This window comes from Benincasa hispida, chromosome 8 (genome assembly GCF_027475165.1).
Source record: "Benincasa hispida cultivar pf3 chromosome 8, pf3_genome.v1.1, whole genome shotgun sequence".
NCBI classification, from domain to species: Eukaryota; Viridiplantae; Streptophyta; class Magnoliopsida; order Cucurbitales; family Cucurbitaceae; genus Benincasa; species Benincasa hispida.
The window spans coordinates 1,753,862-1,769,240 of NC_143485.1; the positions used below are offsets into that span (position 1 = coordinate 1,753,862).

The 15,379-nt window shown below is 34.9% G+C and overlaps 1 protein-coding gene across 11 annotated transcripts; it reads right to left on the reverse strand.

The window, feature by feature from the left end:
- Positions 1 to 786: 786 nt before the first annotated feature.
- OTLD1 (OTU-like cysteine protease family protein) lies at positions 787 to 10,431 on the reverse strand. 11 transcript variants are annotated; one of them, XR_016531192.1, is made up of 11 exons: positions 10,269 to 10,431; positions 9,967 to 10,003; positions 8,991 to 9,885; positions 8,295 to 8,456; positions 6,740 to 6,817; positions 6,557 to 6,635; positions 6,172 to 6,317; positions 1,641 to 1,706; positions 1,383 to 1,557; positions 974 to 1,128; positions 787 to 887 (listed from the first exon to the last, which is right to left on the reverse strand). XR_016531192.1 is itself a non-coding variant. In XM_090316221.1 (10 exons), exons 3-10 carry the CDS (start codon positions 9,678 to 9,680, stop codon positions 1,121 to 1,123), a joined length of 1,404 nt encoding a protein of 467 aa, XP_090172347.1. In that variant the 5' UTR covers positions 9,681 to 9,885; positions 9,967 to 10,003; positions 10,269 to 10,431; the 3' UTR covers positions 787 to 1,120. The 11 variants fall into 11 exon arrangements, 6 of the variants coding, with proteins under 6 accessions (XP_090172347.1, XP_038894332.1, XP_090172348.1 ...); XR_016531189.1 differs by having other exon boundaries at positions 974 to 1,235; XR_016531190.1 differs by lacking the exon at positions 10,269 to 10,431 and adding an exon at positions 10,119 to 10,195 and having other exon boundaries at positions 974 to 1,235.
- Between the last annotated feature and the right edge of the window lie 4,948 nt (positions 10,432 to 15,379).

A 15,379-nucleotide genomic window follows, 5' to 3' on the forward strand; every position in this document is an offset into this window, starting at 1 on the left:
TTAATATCTAAATGTTGTAAAAATCAAACGTATTATCCCATGAAATTAATCGTAAACTGACCCATAGACTCAGATATAAATAAATAAATAAACATTAGTTGAATTTGATACCCCTTTGTATTTGTTGAAATAAAAATAAATAAATAAATTACATCAACCAACACATGAAAGAAATCATTAAATGCTAAATGTAAACGAAGTTAAAAGATAATCAAAGTGAGTAAATTTGATTGGACATTATGATGAAGGCTTATTAGGATGAAAATGCTCAAAATCAAATTGTTCTTTTCCCTTCCACAAATTCTTATTTCAGGGTTACCAAAATGAACCTAACTCAACTAATGTTTTAATCATATATGTTTTTCCCACACAGCAGATTGTAAATCAAAAACAAAACAAAACTTATTTTGGGGTTAATTCAGCACCTTCCCGCATTACTTTATCTCTGCCCCACTAGTTCATTCAAAACTCGTGAGTGTCCTTTCTTTTCAAATTGGTTAACGTCTTACATTCCATCCCCCCCCTCTTTTCCCCCTTTTTACTGTATTGACTACCACCAAACAAAATTTAGGCTCCACAGATAATCCGCAAAATACTATAATGATTCGAATATTATATCAGGGTGAGGGAAAGGGATTCGACCAATGACTCTTGAGCGAGTAAACATTAAGTGATAAATTTTTGTTGATGATTTTCTTGATTTTCTTGATAGCGTAGAAAATAATACCGAATACGTAACCATACATTTTCTGGGATGGAAGTGGAAATAATGGAGAGCTTGTAATATTGTAGAGATTAAAAGGTCGAGTTTGCTTTATTATCATACCATACCAGAACAGGATTTGAGTTTGTTCCCCTACATGCCTCTCTTTTAACATCTTCACTTTCTAAGTGAAACAAATGATGTTGGAATAGAGTTAGAGAGAGAGAGAGAGAGAGAGAGAAAGAGAGAGAGAGAGAGAGAGAGACCAACCTTCTTCCATCGGTGTCCCTAAGGTCTGCTGCTGGCTGCTGCTTTTCTGATCATTCCGTTGCTTTGCCTTTGCGTCTGCTGCTATCCCCAGTTTCCAACAAATAACAAACCATTGAATCCACATCGTCTCCAAATATGCTATAAGCTTCAATCACCTGTAGATAACCAAACCCCATTGAAAGCACCGTTCGCATTCCATTGCTTAAAACTGACTCCTGCACCCCACTTTCTCTCTTACAATTACCCTCACTTCCCGAGGACCCTGAAGTTAAAAATCAAAACCTTATTAAAGTGAACATAAAACTAACTTGTCATACTCATGCAGTTTTACTTCCCATTTCAAACTCCATAATAGTTTCAGCCACATAGAAATATCACTAAAAGTATGGATGATTAAGAGTATACATACTGGCGCCTGATGAAGACGGTTCTGCACCGGGGGTGGAGTTGTCTCTTCGGTCTAATTGGTGCTTCAAGGAGTATCTAGCAAGATATTCAGCTCTAGAAGCTTCCATCACCATCTGCTCGATCTCCTTTTCAGTAACCTCAAGATCTGAGAAATACCGTCCTTGAGCAAGAAGAGCCTGTCAAGTCAAGAAAGTAAAAGGTCATTCTCTTATTTTACAAACCTCATGTGATCTAAAATATAACAGTCCAAGATACTTGCATTATCAAGCTGTTGATCTTGCTGCGCTTTTAAAGCAGCCTTCACTTTATCCTTGTCAACATTTGCCTGCACAGTGCATATAGAAAACATCAAGGTCCATAAGACGTTCAACAAAAAGTTTTAAAACACACAACTCGTTCACTGGAATCTTTGGCACGCTAAAACTACTTGAGTGAAGATTTATGCTTTTCAAGAAAATTTAACCACCACCTCTGCCCAACCCAAACTAAAAAGACACCAAGGAAAGCAATATTAATAGCACGTGCTCCTATTAAGTAGCTGATAGAACCAAATATAGTGAAAGGTATACAATAATGGAATTCCTAGATAAATCAAGTGATCAAAATACTTGTACTGTCCCAATCTTGAGAATACTCTCAATCCCTAAAATTCATACTCCAAATATTGCCTATCTTCTTTATTCCCCGCCCCCTCTATATAAAACCAACAAGCCTAACAAACTATCTAACTAATTATTGATATAACCTTATATTACCCCAATTAGAATACCTATCATTACCTGCCCCTCTATTACACCTTGTTCTCAAGGTGTGGTTACAAAAAATTGAGACTGAGGCATCCTTTTTTTTTTCTTTCCCCCTTTTTTAACAACGCCGATCAGCGGCAGTAGCTTTGACAACAGTTGGCGATGTGGGGCAGAATTTATCAAATGGCAGACATTGTGAAGGTGAAATTTTTCTTGAGGTGGCTTGGGTATGCTTGATCTTTTCACATGAGTCAATTAATGTAATTTCAGGTGGGATATTGCTTTTTTCCTTTTTTTTTTTTTTAATTTTTTTTTAACTGAAACAATACTTTTCATTGATAAAATGAAAAGAGACTAACGCTTAAATTACAATGAGACAATATAATTATATGACGATAGAAATCGGAGGGATCAGTAGGCGACCGGATATCTCAACTAGGTTGATACACCCATAGTACATCACATCCCAGTACAAAATATATCGTTAAAGTAAAGTACAATATTGCTATTAGAATCCAAACTGAATGAGGAAGAGCCCGGCCAACCCGACAACTTGCTGCCTCATTATTCAGCTTTAAAAAGAAATGGGCCTTCACTATTTAATGTATAATTGGCCCCAAGACTCCACCCATGGCCCCACATTTTGACATTTCACGTGATTAAGGAATCTCTTCCTTTCATCTTCACAAAATTTCCAACGGTGTCTTCCCCCCCAAGTCTTCATCTCCATCTGACTGCATTCTTCGACAATGGTCTCCACAAGCCATTTGCCTCACTTTCTTTTTTTCTTTTTTATTTTTTTTTAATCATGCTTTTTGTGTACCAGCTTCCACCATATTCTCAGCTTCGTCCACAACAGCGTTCGTCATCAAGTTTTTTCTTTCTTTGTCCATTTTGTTTTCCATTTCCCCTTTTCAATCCCTTTAAAATTTTTCTTTGTGATTTCTTTTGTCCATGCCTCCCACAGTTTTCCATCTCCAACATCAATTGTAGATGATGGCTTATTTGAGATTTCGCTCCCAACTTAGCCCAATCTGATGATCAATCCTCCATGAAGCGATGTTTAACCAAATGCAACCACCCATTCGAGCCTTCATCTTCCTCGCCCTGGAGGATGGGAACCTCCAGTTTTCCCAGCCGCTTATGATCCAAAGGAACTCCACACTTAATAGGCTGGTTGTTCCCATCATTGCTTGCAGTATTATTCTGCTACTTCACCGATTCTACAACTTTATGCACAATCAACCAACGTCCGCCCAAATTTCCTTGTCCATTTGTGTACTCTCTACAGAAGCCAATCCTCCTCGGCACAACAATCCTTCAAGTCATGAGAACATCACCTTCATTTCTTCTCTTAGTGTAACTCAAATTGCTAATTCATCTCCCCCTCCTCGAATGTTGCTCTACTATCTCAGCAAACCGAAATTCCATTTTTGCTTGCTTTTCTATCTCCACCTTGTCTTCCAACAGTACAACCTTACTCTCTATCTCACCCACTGTGAACATCGCTCTGATACCAATTTGATAGAACCTGAATATATTGAAAGATAAATGATAATGGAATTATAAGATAAACCAAGTGTTTGAGGTACTTGGAAGTTGGACCCTCCTAGTCTTGAGACTACTCTCAAGCCCAAATTCATACTTCAATATTGTTGATCTTCTTCATTCCCCACCCTCTCTATAACCAACAAGCCTAACAAACTCTCTAACTAATTACGAATATATCCTTATAATATCCCAATTAGCATACCTATCATTAACATCTGTTTGCTATTTTGATGAATATTTAGTGTATGTTACCATAAAACTAAATATATGAGAACATCAATGAAACTGATGCACAATAGTAATCAAATGTTTCTAAAAGAACGTCCATCATTGAAGTTCATCCAATGAGAGAATAAACAATGAAAAAGAAAAGAGAATAAAAACATATGTTCGCAATACATTTATTCCTGCATGTTAAGCAAGACTTCTTCAGGTAATAATGAGGTGCTATGAAGCACAGACACTCCATTTTAAGGGGTGTCCATGATGGACACGGAGACATTCAGACACGCTCTAGACACATGTCGAACATGCAAATTTTCATATCCTATTTTTAATTTTAGACATGTTGGACATGTGGAGACATGATTAGGACACTTCCTGGAGACGCTTGGGGGGATTTTTTAAAGATAAAATCGTCCAACATCATAAATGGACCCAAATTTAAAACCCAAATCAATAATATCTTAAACTAAGATAAGAAAAAAACAAAAGGAAAGCCCTTTTTTTAAGGAAAAATAAAATAGAAACATAAATGTTTCATCTCCTGCAATTGTTAATTAACTTGACATTTTATGTTGTTTTAGTGGAGTGTATTTAGTATTTTTTGTTAAATTTATATATATCCTAAAAAGATAATAAAAAAGAGTGCATTCCCAACGCATCTGTGTCCCAGCTTTTTTTTTTAATTGGCATATCATTGTGTTTTGCCGCGTCACTTCATGTCCGTGTTTGTGCTTCTTAGATGAGGTGATGTTACTAAACTTAACCAATTGACGAATAAACTAAATCTTAAAAACTTGTCAGAAGTCTCACTCATTAATCCTGGGTGAATTTGCTCTTTAACTCCTCAAAACTCAAATATGAAGGAAAAAATGCAATGCAACGTGTAAATGGTTTGTTATTTATTATTCAAGACTTAAAAAGAAGGCTCTCTCAAGAGGAGAACACTATTGTCACGGATCTCAGAAAGAGCAGGCTCTTGGATTACGTATCAATGAATGCCCATGTCATGGACAGATGAAATCTCACAACAGTCCAATTGAGCTAATCACTCAAAGCTTACCAAGATCGCAATTTGAAAACTAAAAATTACTTCTGGTCAAACAAGAGAATACAATTCAAGGAGCAAAATCCCAAACAAAACAGCCCAAGGGACAAGGGGATAGGCATCCCCTCTCCTAAAAGATAACAAAAAGACCTTCCAATCTAAGTAAATGGTGTCTATCAAGTAGTTACAAAACAACTTATGTTGGAGACTCAAAGTAGAGGCTGTAAACTATACAAGGTCATAAAAGGAAAGAAGAGAGCTCGAGTTATCTAAAACACTCTAGAATTTCTCTTTTTCCAAAGAAGCCAAGGAATAGACCTAGCAAGACTCATCCAGATCCTCTAGCTTTGTCTTTCAGCCAACACCTGGAGAGGATTCTGGCTAACCACAAAACCATACCATGAGGTTAACCCTGCAAACCAAACATCTGACCGTGGAAATTCTGAACTTTTCCAGCAAACTCACAATGCAACAGATGGGAAGAACTCACTTTTACAGCACATAACACATATTGGGGAATGGACTGGGTATTGATACTATCAAGGGCTGTGGGTCCAAAGGATAATTTTTCACTTGCTTTGGAATCACCCTGTCCCAAAACAGAGTACACAAAAAGCTTCATCTAACACTCCTCGTTTTTCTTGAAGAACAACCAGGGCAAATGGCTTGTAAACATACCACACTTATCCAATCTTCCAGAGCAATGTATTGTGCCCTTGAGAAGGACATCTAGTTTCCAACAGCAAAGCAAGCCTAGCCCACTCCTTTACCACTCTATCAAAGAGACCCCTTCTCAAACCAAGGTCCCAAGCATTACCATTCTAAAATCCTTGGCCTTAAGATCTTTGGTCAAAGAAGAAACATTGTTTTAAGGGTTTAGTGCGTCAAGACTTTTTCTTTTTTTTTTGGCAAGAGATAATTTCACTGAATAATGAAATCACAATCAAGGGAAGGGAAGCCAAAACCCTATAGTTTTCTGAAATTCTTTGCTTTACTTATCTCTCAGAAAGGGACTGGTGTAGCCTTTGACTTTATCATGCCTTGAACAGGCCATAATTATAACTATACCCTTGGAAGGATCATTGGGAAAATTATTTTAAAACCCACTTGATAGGTTGGTTGTAATATTTTCACCTTTTTTATGATCTCTCTGTTACAAAGGAGGTTTCAAACTGTTTCCTTAATTTTAGTTATAACAAACAGGAAAAAACAAAAAGGCATACCCCTCGAAGACTGCTGAAGCCAAGCCCTGCACCAATTGCTAAGCGCCGTGGATCAACAAGAGAGTTGTAATGATTTCCATGATGATAACTCAACCGAATGGGAGGCAGGTCAGTAGCATAGTTTCCATGAAAGATGTTAATAGGTTCTGCATTACAGTAAATGTAATTAAAAAAAGTATAGAAAACAGAGACTTCCATTTAACACTGATAACTATGATAATAATAATAATAATAATTAATAACAAAACTGTGAGAAGGTAAAATAAAAAATAACAAAAAAAAAAAAGGGTCACAAGCTATAGGCATAGATGATTGACACACTACTTAATAAGGTAGGTAAAACACCATCCTAGACCAGAAACCATAACCATAACATAATTTGCACCTGTGCCATAGGAAAAAATATGGATTGGTCGATTATACATCTCACAAAGGGCTTGGATTTCAGCATTATTTCCATATACCTGCAACAAATGAAAGAACCCCCTTCCATCAGCAAGCACCAAAATTGAAGGAAAAAGTTATATAGAATTAAAGCATATTGATAACAATTTAAACTACTCCAGACCTTATCTCTTCTTTTCCTCTTGCAATAAGATGTAAATCCTTCAGTTATGAACTGGGAAAAGTGATCCCTCTCACGCTCCTGAACAGTATAGTAAACTCAATTAAACATACAGGCAAAACTTGTTCCACGGATCCTTACACTAAAGTGAAACATGGAATATAATCAAAATAGTCATCTATATTCTATATGTACCCAGTTACTGGAGTCTGTATGAGAAAAAGTGCCTCCTATAGAAATGCAGCGACTAGTGAGTTCAATTTTCTGTTTCTGTATAGCTACCTTTATTTGTTTATAGTAGTTAGTTAATCAGGTGGTTCATTAGTTGGCAGTGCTCACACGAAATTTGACGGGAAGTTAAATCCAACTTTTCTTTGATTGTTCTTTCAATTTTTTGGAGAAATTGCTGAATTCTTCTGAAATAGATTTCTTTTTTAACAACACGGAAGGTCCATCCAATTGTTGTGGGGTTCAAGATTATATCGGATTAGAATGTTGTTATGGCTACTCTCTAGTAATATCTTTAAAAATATATACATAAAGAAAAAATTAGAAAGGCGGACGAATGTGTAGTGGGCTAGCTTTCTTACAAATAGCTTGTGTTCATGTACCCTCTCTCTATACTACACTACAATAATCATTTTTCTTTAATCAACAATCAACGTCATTGAAAACTGGAGGTGTTTCATGTCTTCTCTGTTCATTTATCATGGTGCAGTTTTTTATATTAAAAAAAATGAAGTTAGCATATCCTTTTGGTCAAATGTGGTTTACCTTTAAACTATATAATAAACCGAGGCTTCCCTGTTCAGTTTTCGTATCTCGTTAAACAAACCCCATTGGGGAACTTTATGATAAGAAGACCAAGATCCATTTGACGTAAAGACATAAGAACTCTTTTATAGGAGGTTATTCAGAATGAAGACAACTAGATGTGATGAGAATTCCATGAAGGGCACGTTCTCTAAAATATCTCGCATTATTCTTAACCAGTTGAGTGGATTTTTCCTAACTCCTTTGGCATAGGCTTGGGACTGGGGGGCCAATTCCCTTCCCTCCTTTTGAACTCTTCCTCTACTTAATTGGTGAATGAATATTAATGGTTTGATCTATTCATAATATATATATTAGTTGGTTTCTCTAACATCTGTTATAGGCACCCATAAGGTCAATATTTCACTGTTTCTCACTGAACCTTATATATCTCCTCCATTATTGGCAGTCCAGTTCTACATAAAATTAAAAAAATAATTTTAAAAAAAAAGGAGATAAAATAGGCATTGTCTTTTTTCCCAATGTCAGTAACAAGAAGTAATCTTGCCACGCCTTTTTTTTAACATTAACATTGTTATGGTAAGAATTGATCTTACCATATCAGTATTAAATATTGGTTCGACTGACATTCAATTCAATCCACAAAAATAATAATAAGAAGAAGAAGAAGAATAAAATAATAAATAAATCCTTCATCAAAGTCAAATGGAGATGCTGAAAGCAAAATACTTTTGAGGCCATCATAATATCATCAAAGAGAGATCAACTCAAGAATTCATCATACCATGTAATCTATGCACATCTGTCGAATCAGATCATATGCTTCAGAATCCCCATACACTTGATCTGCAACAGCACGAAATAGGCAATTCCCATCCTCCAGCATTCTTTTAACTTCAAAACCTTTTACCCGCTTAATTTCAGCCTCGAATTGCCTCTCTCTTTCCTGAAATAAGTTAAAACGAATTGTGTGCGTTCGATCAATACAGGAGTTTATTAAAAGGAATCTTACACGGATGAGTGCAAGAATTCTATCACAGAAGATGCATGAACATATAACATTACCAGCTCTCAACAGCACAATAATTTTATGAAGGAACCCCATGCTTCCAAAAAGGACTAAAATGCTCATTTGACAGGAAAATCCTTGAAATTCTACAGTTCAAGGTATTCAAATACCTAGATAAATAAGAACCCAAACAAGGGGCCAAAAACCTTATTTGATAGTCAAGAAATAGAAATAGAAAACCTTGACATTCATTATGAGTTGCATGAACAATCAATAACTACTAAAGCACAATGTATAAGGGGAAACCACAAGAAAAGAGAGGATCTTTAGAATTCCATTTCAGCATCTTGACATTTAAAACAAGAAAAGAAGAATTTCAGAGTTCTAAAATATATATAGTCTAGAAAAAAACCAAAGAGTCAGAAGACTAAGAAATCGATCGATTTATTTGTATCATCCTAACAACATTACCAGATCATAATATGACACATAACAAGAGTTCTGCTCATCCGCACTGTTGTAACCCTCACTATCAACATGTGATCTTGGAGAGGAAGGACGTGACCCAGTGAGGGAGGTCCTATTTGAAACAACAGACCAAGGAATGCCACTTCTTGAGGACCCAATTCTACCAGCATTTGAACTTCCCAAGACATGTCTCCTAGTGTTTGATGAGCTCACTGAAGAAGGTTTGAGTGGTGGGGCAGGGGGTGGTGGGGGTGGTGAATTCCCTCGAATGGCCTGTGAGGAATCCCCCTTACAGCACTCATTTTCAATTGCATTCCTATCCGGAATTTTCAAGTGATCCAATACCATTCTAGGTTCCCCTTGATCCATAGTATCGTCTTTAACAACTTTCTCATTGTCCCCAGAAAGTTCATCTCTCAAAATTTCCATCTGGCGATCATTATAAGATCCTTCGATTAAAACATGCTCTGTTTTAACTGTCTTGCTTTCGCAGCTATTTGCAACGTCCAAAACCTCATCAGCAGTAGACTGTTCCTGTATAATCTCTCCAAGTTCCTCATCCTTCGAAGCTGGCTGTGGAGAAGTAGAAACATGTTGTTCAGGGCGAGATGATGAAGAAGCAGAGGCTGAAGATCGGTTGGTGTTTGTAGAAGAACCACCAGAGGAACCTCTTGGTATAACAACCCTCGTCATTGGAGATGTGTATCAAAGGACACCTCAAGAAATCAACAAGAACCCCAATTATTGGCGTCAAGAAGCAAGCTCAGAGACTAGTGAAGAAGGCAGTAGACATGGGTTTGTCACGAGTTCTTGCCTTGGGAGCAGTGACACCCAACCCTCGGCAGAAAATATTCTTCCAGCCCAGCTCCTTCTGCTGCTGCTCCTTGCAAAACGATTTCTGCATTCCCCTAAAAATTCTCATGAGACCCAGACCTCGAACTTTAAACAAGAAAACCCTCTTTTAAGTAGTCGAATTTACCCGGAAATGATCAGAGAGGCGATTCCACAAGTCCAAGCTGCAATAAAAAACCATGAATCACAAAGAAAAATCGATAAACACAGAGAATTATACCTATACGATGATCAAAATCAAAAGGGCAGAAAAAGGAGACAATTTCATTAATTATCCACCGATAACATTTATGATTCTTGATGATTAAACCAGACAAACACCCGGAGAAATGAAGAGAAAAGATCCGATCAACAACCCCAGAAAGGAAAAAAGGAAGAATTAAAAGGGGGAAATGGGTAAAGTTGACTGATGAGGAGTAAGATGCTCACCTGAAGGAGAAGAAAGCCCGGAATGTTGGATCTGGGAAGGAAGGAAGGAAGTGGAGAAGAAAAAAAACGAGTGGAGAGCAACAAAAAGAAAGAAAGGAATGAATTGAAAAGAGGGAAAATTATTTTAGGGTTTTTGCACCATAAAAAGAGGGAAAACTAACTTGGGGGCTAACTCAACAGTCTTATTTATTTATTTATCAAATTTTTCTTTACTATGTTATTGTAATAGTATTAAATTTTTGTAGACATAGAGATATTTTTATCTATATTTTTGTATTTCAATGGATTTCATATCATCATAAAGGATGAATCGATATTTCCACCATATTGTATAAAAATCCATAAAACATAATAATTAAGCAACAAAATATTATTATTATAAATATCATATAAATAATAGATATATTAACTTATTTAAAAATCACAAAATGTTTATTTATTTACTAACTCAAATTTATTTTCTGATTTTTTTATTTTTTTTAATTTTTCTAGAAATATCTATCAGAATCAAAATTTTATCGACATTTGCATCAAAATATTTATAAAATTAAGACCTCGGTATTTCCGTTGACATCCACATTTTAAACATTGATTATTATTATTATTATTAAATAAACTTTTGTAGGGAGAAAAGAAGATAAAATGGAATAGAGACAAACAGTGAGCAACTAAATATCGCTATGATTATAATTAAAAGGCTAAATTATAAAAAATACTCATGAACTTTGTACTTTGTGTCAAAGATATCCCTAAATTTTTAAAACTTTCAAAAGTACCTTTAAACTTTCAAAAAGAATTAAGAAATGCCCTAATCGTTGTTAAAATTCTATTTCAAAAATGCCCTTAAATTTTCAAAAGTTTAAAAAATACCTTTAAGTTAAAACAAGTTAAAAGTGCTTTCATCATTGATATATAAACAAAAATCCTTAATATCTCATTGCAAAAATAACTTTAGTTTTTTTAAAAAAAAAGTTTAAAAATGTTCTATTGTTAATATGATGATCAATTTATTTGAAGTTTTCTTAAATTTGAAAATTCCAATTTTAAAACAAAGTATACAGACATCCTCACTTTTTCATATGTACAATTTTATTTTATTTTTCTAATTTTTCCAATCCTTAGCTTACACCATTTTTCTCAACAGCCCAAATTGTAAATTAAATCATAAAATCCCACAAAATCACACAAAATTCCAAAGTCAAAATTTTCCTGAAACATACCAAAATGATAAATAGTCAAACAAAAAAAATGTACTTGGCTATTAACACAAAACTACTACTGTACAATTTTGTTAAAAGATTTAAGTCCTAAAATCCCTTGCATCCTACTCTTTCTTCTTATTATAGTCCATATATCTGAACTAAAGTGTGCAATTTTATTTATTTTCTCATTTTTTTATATAAATAAATGTTAACAATAAGGGTGCTAAAAAGGTATTGAAGAAGGGTTGCGAGAAAAAAAATATGGAAATAGAGAAGTAAGACGATATTAACGGTTTCTATTCATATAATAGTAAGTGTATTTTTTAACTTTTTTTTTTTTTAAAAGTTTAAGGGTATTTTGAAACTTTTGAAAGTTTAAAGATATTTTCTACACAAAGTACATAGTTTACTGGTATTCTCTATAATTTAGCCTAATTAAAATTAGTTTAATCTTGATGGATTTCATTTAGAAAGATTTTAGGATGAGTCTATTACATAACTAATATTTCATAAATGTGTTAAAATTTAGTGTTTGTATAATTAAATTTTAGCTAAATTTTAGATATTTTTAACCTTGTAATACATTCTCTCATCTATCAATTTAGTATTGTTGATGCTAAAATTTTGGATAGAGAAAAAGACATAACCTTCACGCGATGGCAGTAAATTTGTAATGTGAGGAAGAGGGGACTTGCAAGACAAAAAAAGAAGAAACACCGGTATTGTGTCTACCACAGTGTTGAGGGTGATTCCCTAAATCTCATGGGTTCTATAGTTTGTAAGTATATTGAACAAATAGTTTATTTATTTAATAAAATCTTAGGTATTTTATTTGACACTTAGTAGCATTTATCCACAAAACTAGTAAACAAACATCCAAAGTTATCTTCTGTAACTTAAACATATATATAGAGACATACAAGTGCATTGAGTTTAAGTGATAACCTGAATGGTCTGTAGTAGATGGATAAGATTGGATACTTTATCCTAGTGACACTACAAATACAACCCCTTTGTAGATGTTACATTTGTTTTAAAGTTCTGCAAATGATTTGATCTTAATCATTCATGTAGAGACATATGAGCGAGGGTGTTCTATACAAAAAGATTTGCATAATATCAGACCACAAAATGAATAGTCTCGTTATATAGCACCGTTAATAGTAGGGACTTACATTTCACTAGAATGACCATAAGGGACATGACCTAAATCCTGAGTGAGTTGGAACTCCTGCCTATGGAGGCGGTCCTTTATTTGCATGGGTGAGAGTGGCCAGTTCACCAATTCAATATGGCTACCATTTTCGGGATTTGTCTGATTGAGGAGCTGGGAACACAACTACACAAGATGAAATTCACTCCTTCCTTAATGTCAGGATAAGTAAATAAATTGCTCCCTTAAAGGTTGATTCTAGGGCTTGAACAATGTGGCACCATACCCTCTCTTGGCCCGAGAGGAGTTTGGTCATAGTTGAACTATGACTTATTGTTCATTAGAGAGATCGGTGGTACATAGGTAGTTAGATGTAACTATAGGGACAAAATGGTAATTTTGACCCAATTGTACTTAAGAGCAATTTGTGAAAGGTCATCGCATCGTTGATTGATTATATCCAATGGACATAGAAATATATCTATAGTGCAAATAGTGCAGTTGTCGGTCTTTAATGGAGTGACCGACAATTAATGAAAGTTAGATAATTTAATTAAAGAAGTTTAATTAATTATCCAAGTACCATTGGAGCTTCAGTCTATAGGTCTATAAGATCCTCATTGTAGCTCAACTAGGATTATTGATGGATTAATTTGAATTCTTCAAATCAATTGAGGGATTAATTACATATGATATAATTAATTTAAATTAATTATATGTAATATAATTAATATAATGTATTTGATACAATACAATATAAAGTTTATTATAAGAGGAAACAGATATTTGAAATATGATTCAAATATTAATAATATGGATTAGATTCATATAATTAAATTTAATATAAATTTGATTTATATTAAATACCAAGAATTATTGAAAGTTTTAAAACTATAGGCTATATTGTATTTGATATAATGTAAGTTATAGATTATGTGTTATTTTGTATATAACAAATAGTTATGTATATAATAAGTTGGTTATTTATTAAATTACAAATGTTTTAATTTTTTTAAAAAAATAAAATAAAATGGGAGGGAGTTATGTAACTGCCTCCACATATCTCTCTCAATCTATCGGGCTGAATGGAGGTGGTTTTAGAGATCTTCTTCTAAAAAATCAACAAAGAATGAGTGTGTAAAAAAAGAAAAAAAGGAAAGATCTCCCTTGCAAAAATTTGTATTTTCCTTTCCGTCAAAAATCTTTTTCCCTCTCCCAAAATCATCAGAGTCCACAACTGCTGTGAATTCTCATACCCTATAGTGAATACGAAAGGTTCTCTTATGGTGGTGACCATTTTGGTTTCTTGTTCGTGATCGTTCGTTGAGAGGAATTCGTGAAGATCTTTTGGCTTCAAGGATAAGTGTATCTTTGAACCCTATTTCCTTCCCTGTATTTATTTTTTAGCATGTTTTAAAATTTTGTTAGAATGCATATTTTATGTTTCTATTTTTTAATTAATTGTGAAATTGAAAATTGAGATCGATCTTCGCTTCTATTTCAGACTTCACAATCCTTCAAATATAACCATAATTGAAGATAGCAAAATTTAATCTACTTTAAAATTCAATACGTAAACATCACATCAATTTATAGCAGAAAGTCTACATTCACTCTAAAATCATAGATGAAAGCATGATTACTGGCAACAAACAATCGTTTATTATTTAGTGCAGAAACTCGATCATATACGTTAAAACATTAATGGAAACTCAGAAGTTCTCAATCAACGTTCTAATATAATAAGTGGAGTTATGGTCTCTTATTTATAGAGGTAAGAATGAATTCTAGGTCGGTTCCTAATCCGAAAAAGACTTAGAGATGTCAATTTGAGCCGATGGTGGGGGCTAAGACTGTGTGAAGGGAAAACGTGGTCTCGACTTCCAAGGTTGAGGCGAGTATCTTGGACCACTCATGTTGAGTGAAAATTTAACTTTCAAAACTAGAGGGAACCAACTTTTTTTGGTTGGAGAATCCCACATTGGAAAATTTGGTGTTGGAAGTCTCATTTATGTACTCCAACCTCGTGTCTTGGGTTTGGGCCCCAAGGGGTACCCATGTTTTGGAGGGAGTGAGAAAATAGACCAATGTGGGTTCATTGGACATCCCACACGCGTACCGCCACTGCCGTCCGGTCGGGCGTGGCGAGCGTGTGGTGATTATTTTTTATAAAATATTATTTTATTATCATTATTTTTTTAACCGAAAAAAGGAGGAAACGGTCCGTTCGTCCGCACATTTCATCCGCCCATCCCGTTCTGTTCGTGCACGTTCTGTGGCGGAGCGCCCTTCTCACTCCCTACAGTTCGACGCTGAAGGCCTATAAAAGGCGAGGCCTTCAGCAGTTCGACACACAGAATTCATTTCTTCATTTCTCACTTCATTTTTCTCTCCTCCTCCATCTTAGCTTTCCGAGCAGTGAGTTTAGAAAGGGTATATGTTCCGGTTGGTAACGATGCATTTTCGATCGATTTTTATTTGGGTTTTTTATCCTGGGGATGACGAGGCAATTTTCAGAACTGCTTGCACACTTGGGCAGAACCGCGAAACGTCTTAAAGAGAGCAAGCTCCGCGACTCAGCCTTAACGAGTTTCTGTTTTGCAGGTTTTACTCTTCATTTGGCCATCATGCCTTGACGATTTACTATTTGTCGTTCTGAGGGTTCTGCCATTTCCAACAATTTTAAGACGCTGTCACATCATCAATGGCCCTCAGTAGCAACAATGACGTTATGATATCTGACCTCAACCGTCCAT

What these genes read in the sequence shown, in the direction of transcription:
- OTLD1 (XM_039038404.2), bottom strand. Translation starts at nt 9,680, where the DNA reads ATGACGAGGGTTGTTATACCAAGAGGTTCCTCTGGTGGTTCTTCTACA. An exon ending in AAGATCAACAGCTTGATAAT is followed by an intron (nt 1,558 to 1,640) that starts GCAAGTATCTTG and finishes TTGACTTGACAG; the next exon opens with GCTCTTCTTGCTCAAGGACG. An exon ending in ACCGTCTTCATCAGGCGCCA is followed by an intron (nt 1,236 to 1,382) that starts GTATGTATACTC and finishes TTTTAACTTCAG; the next exon opens with GGTCCTCGGGAAGTGAGGGT.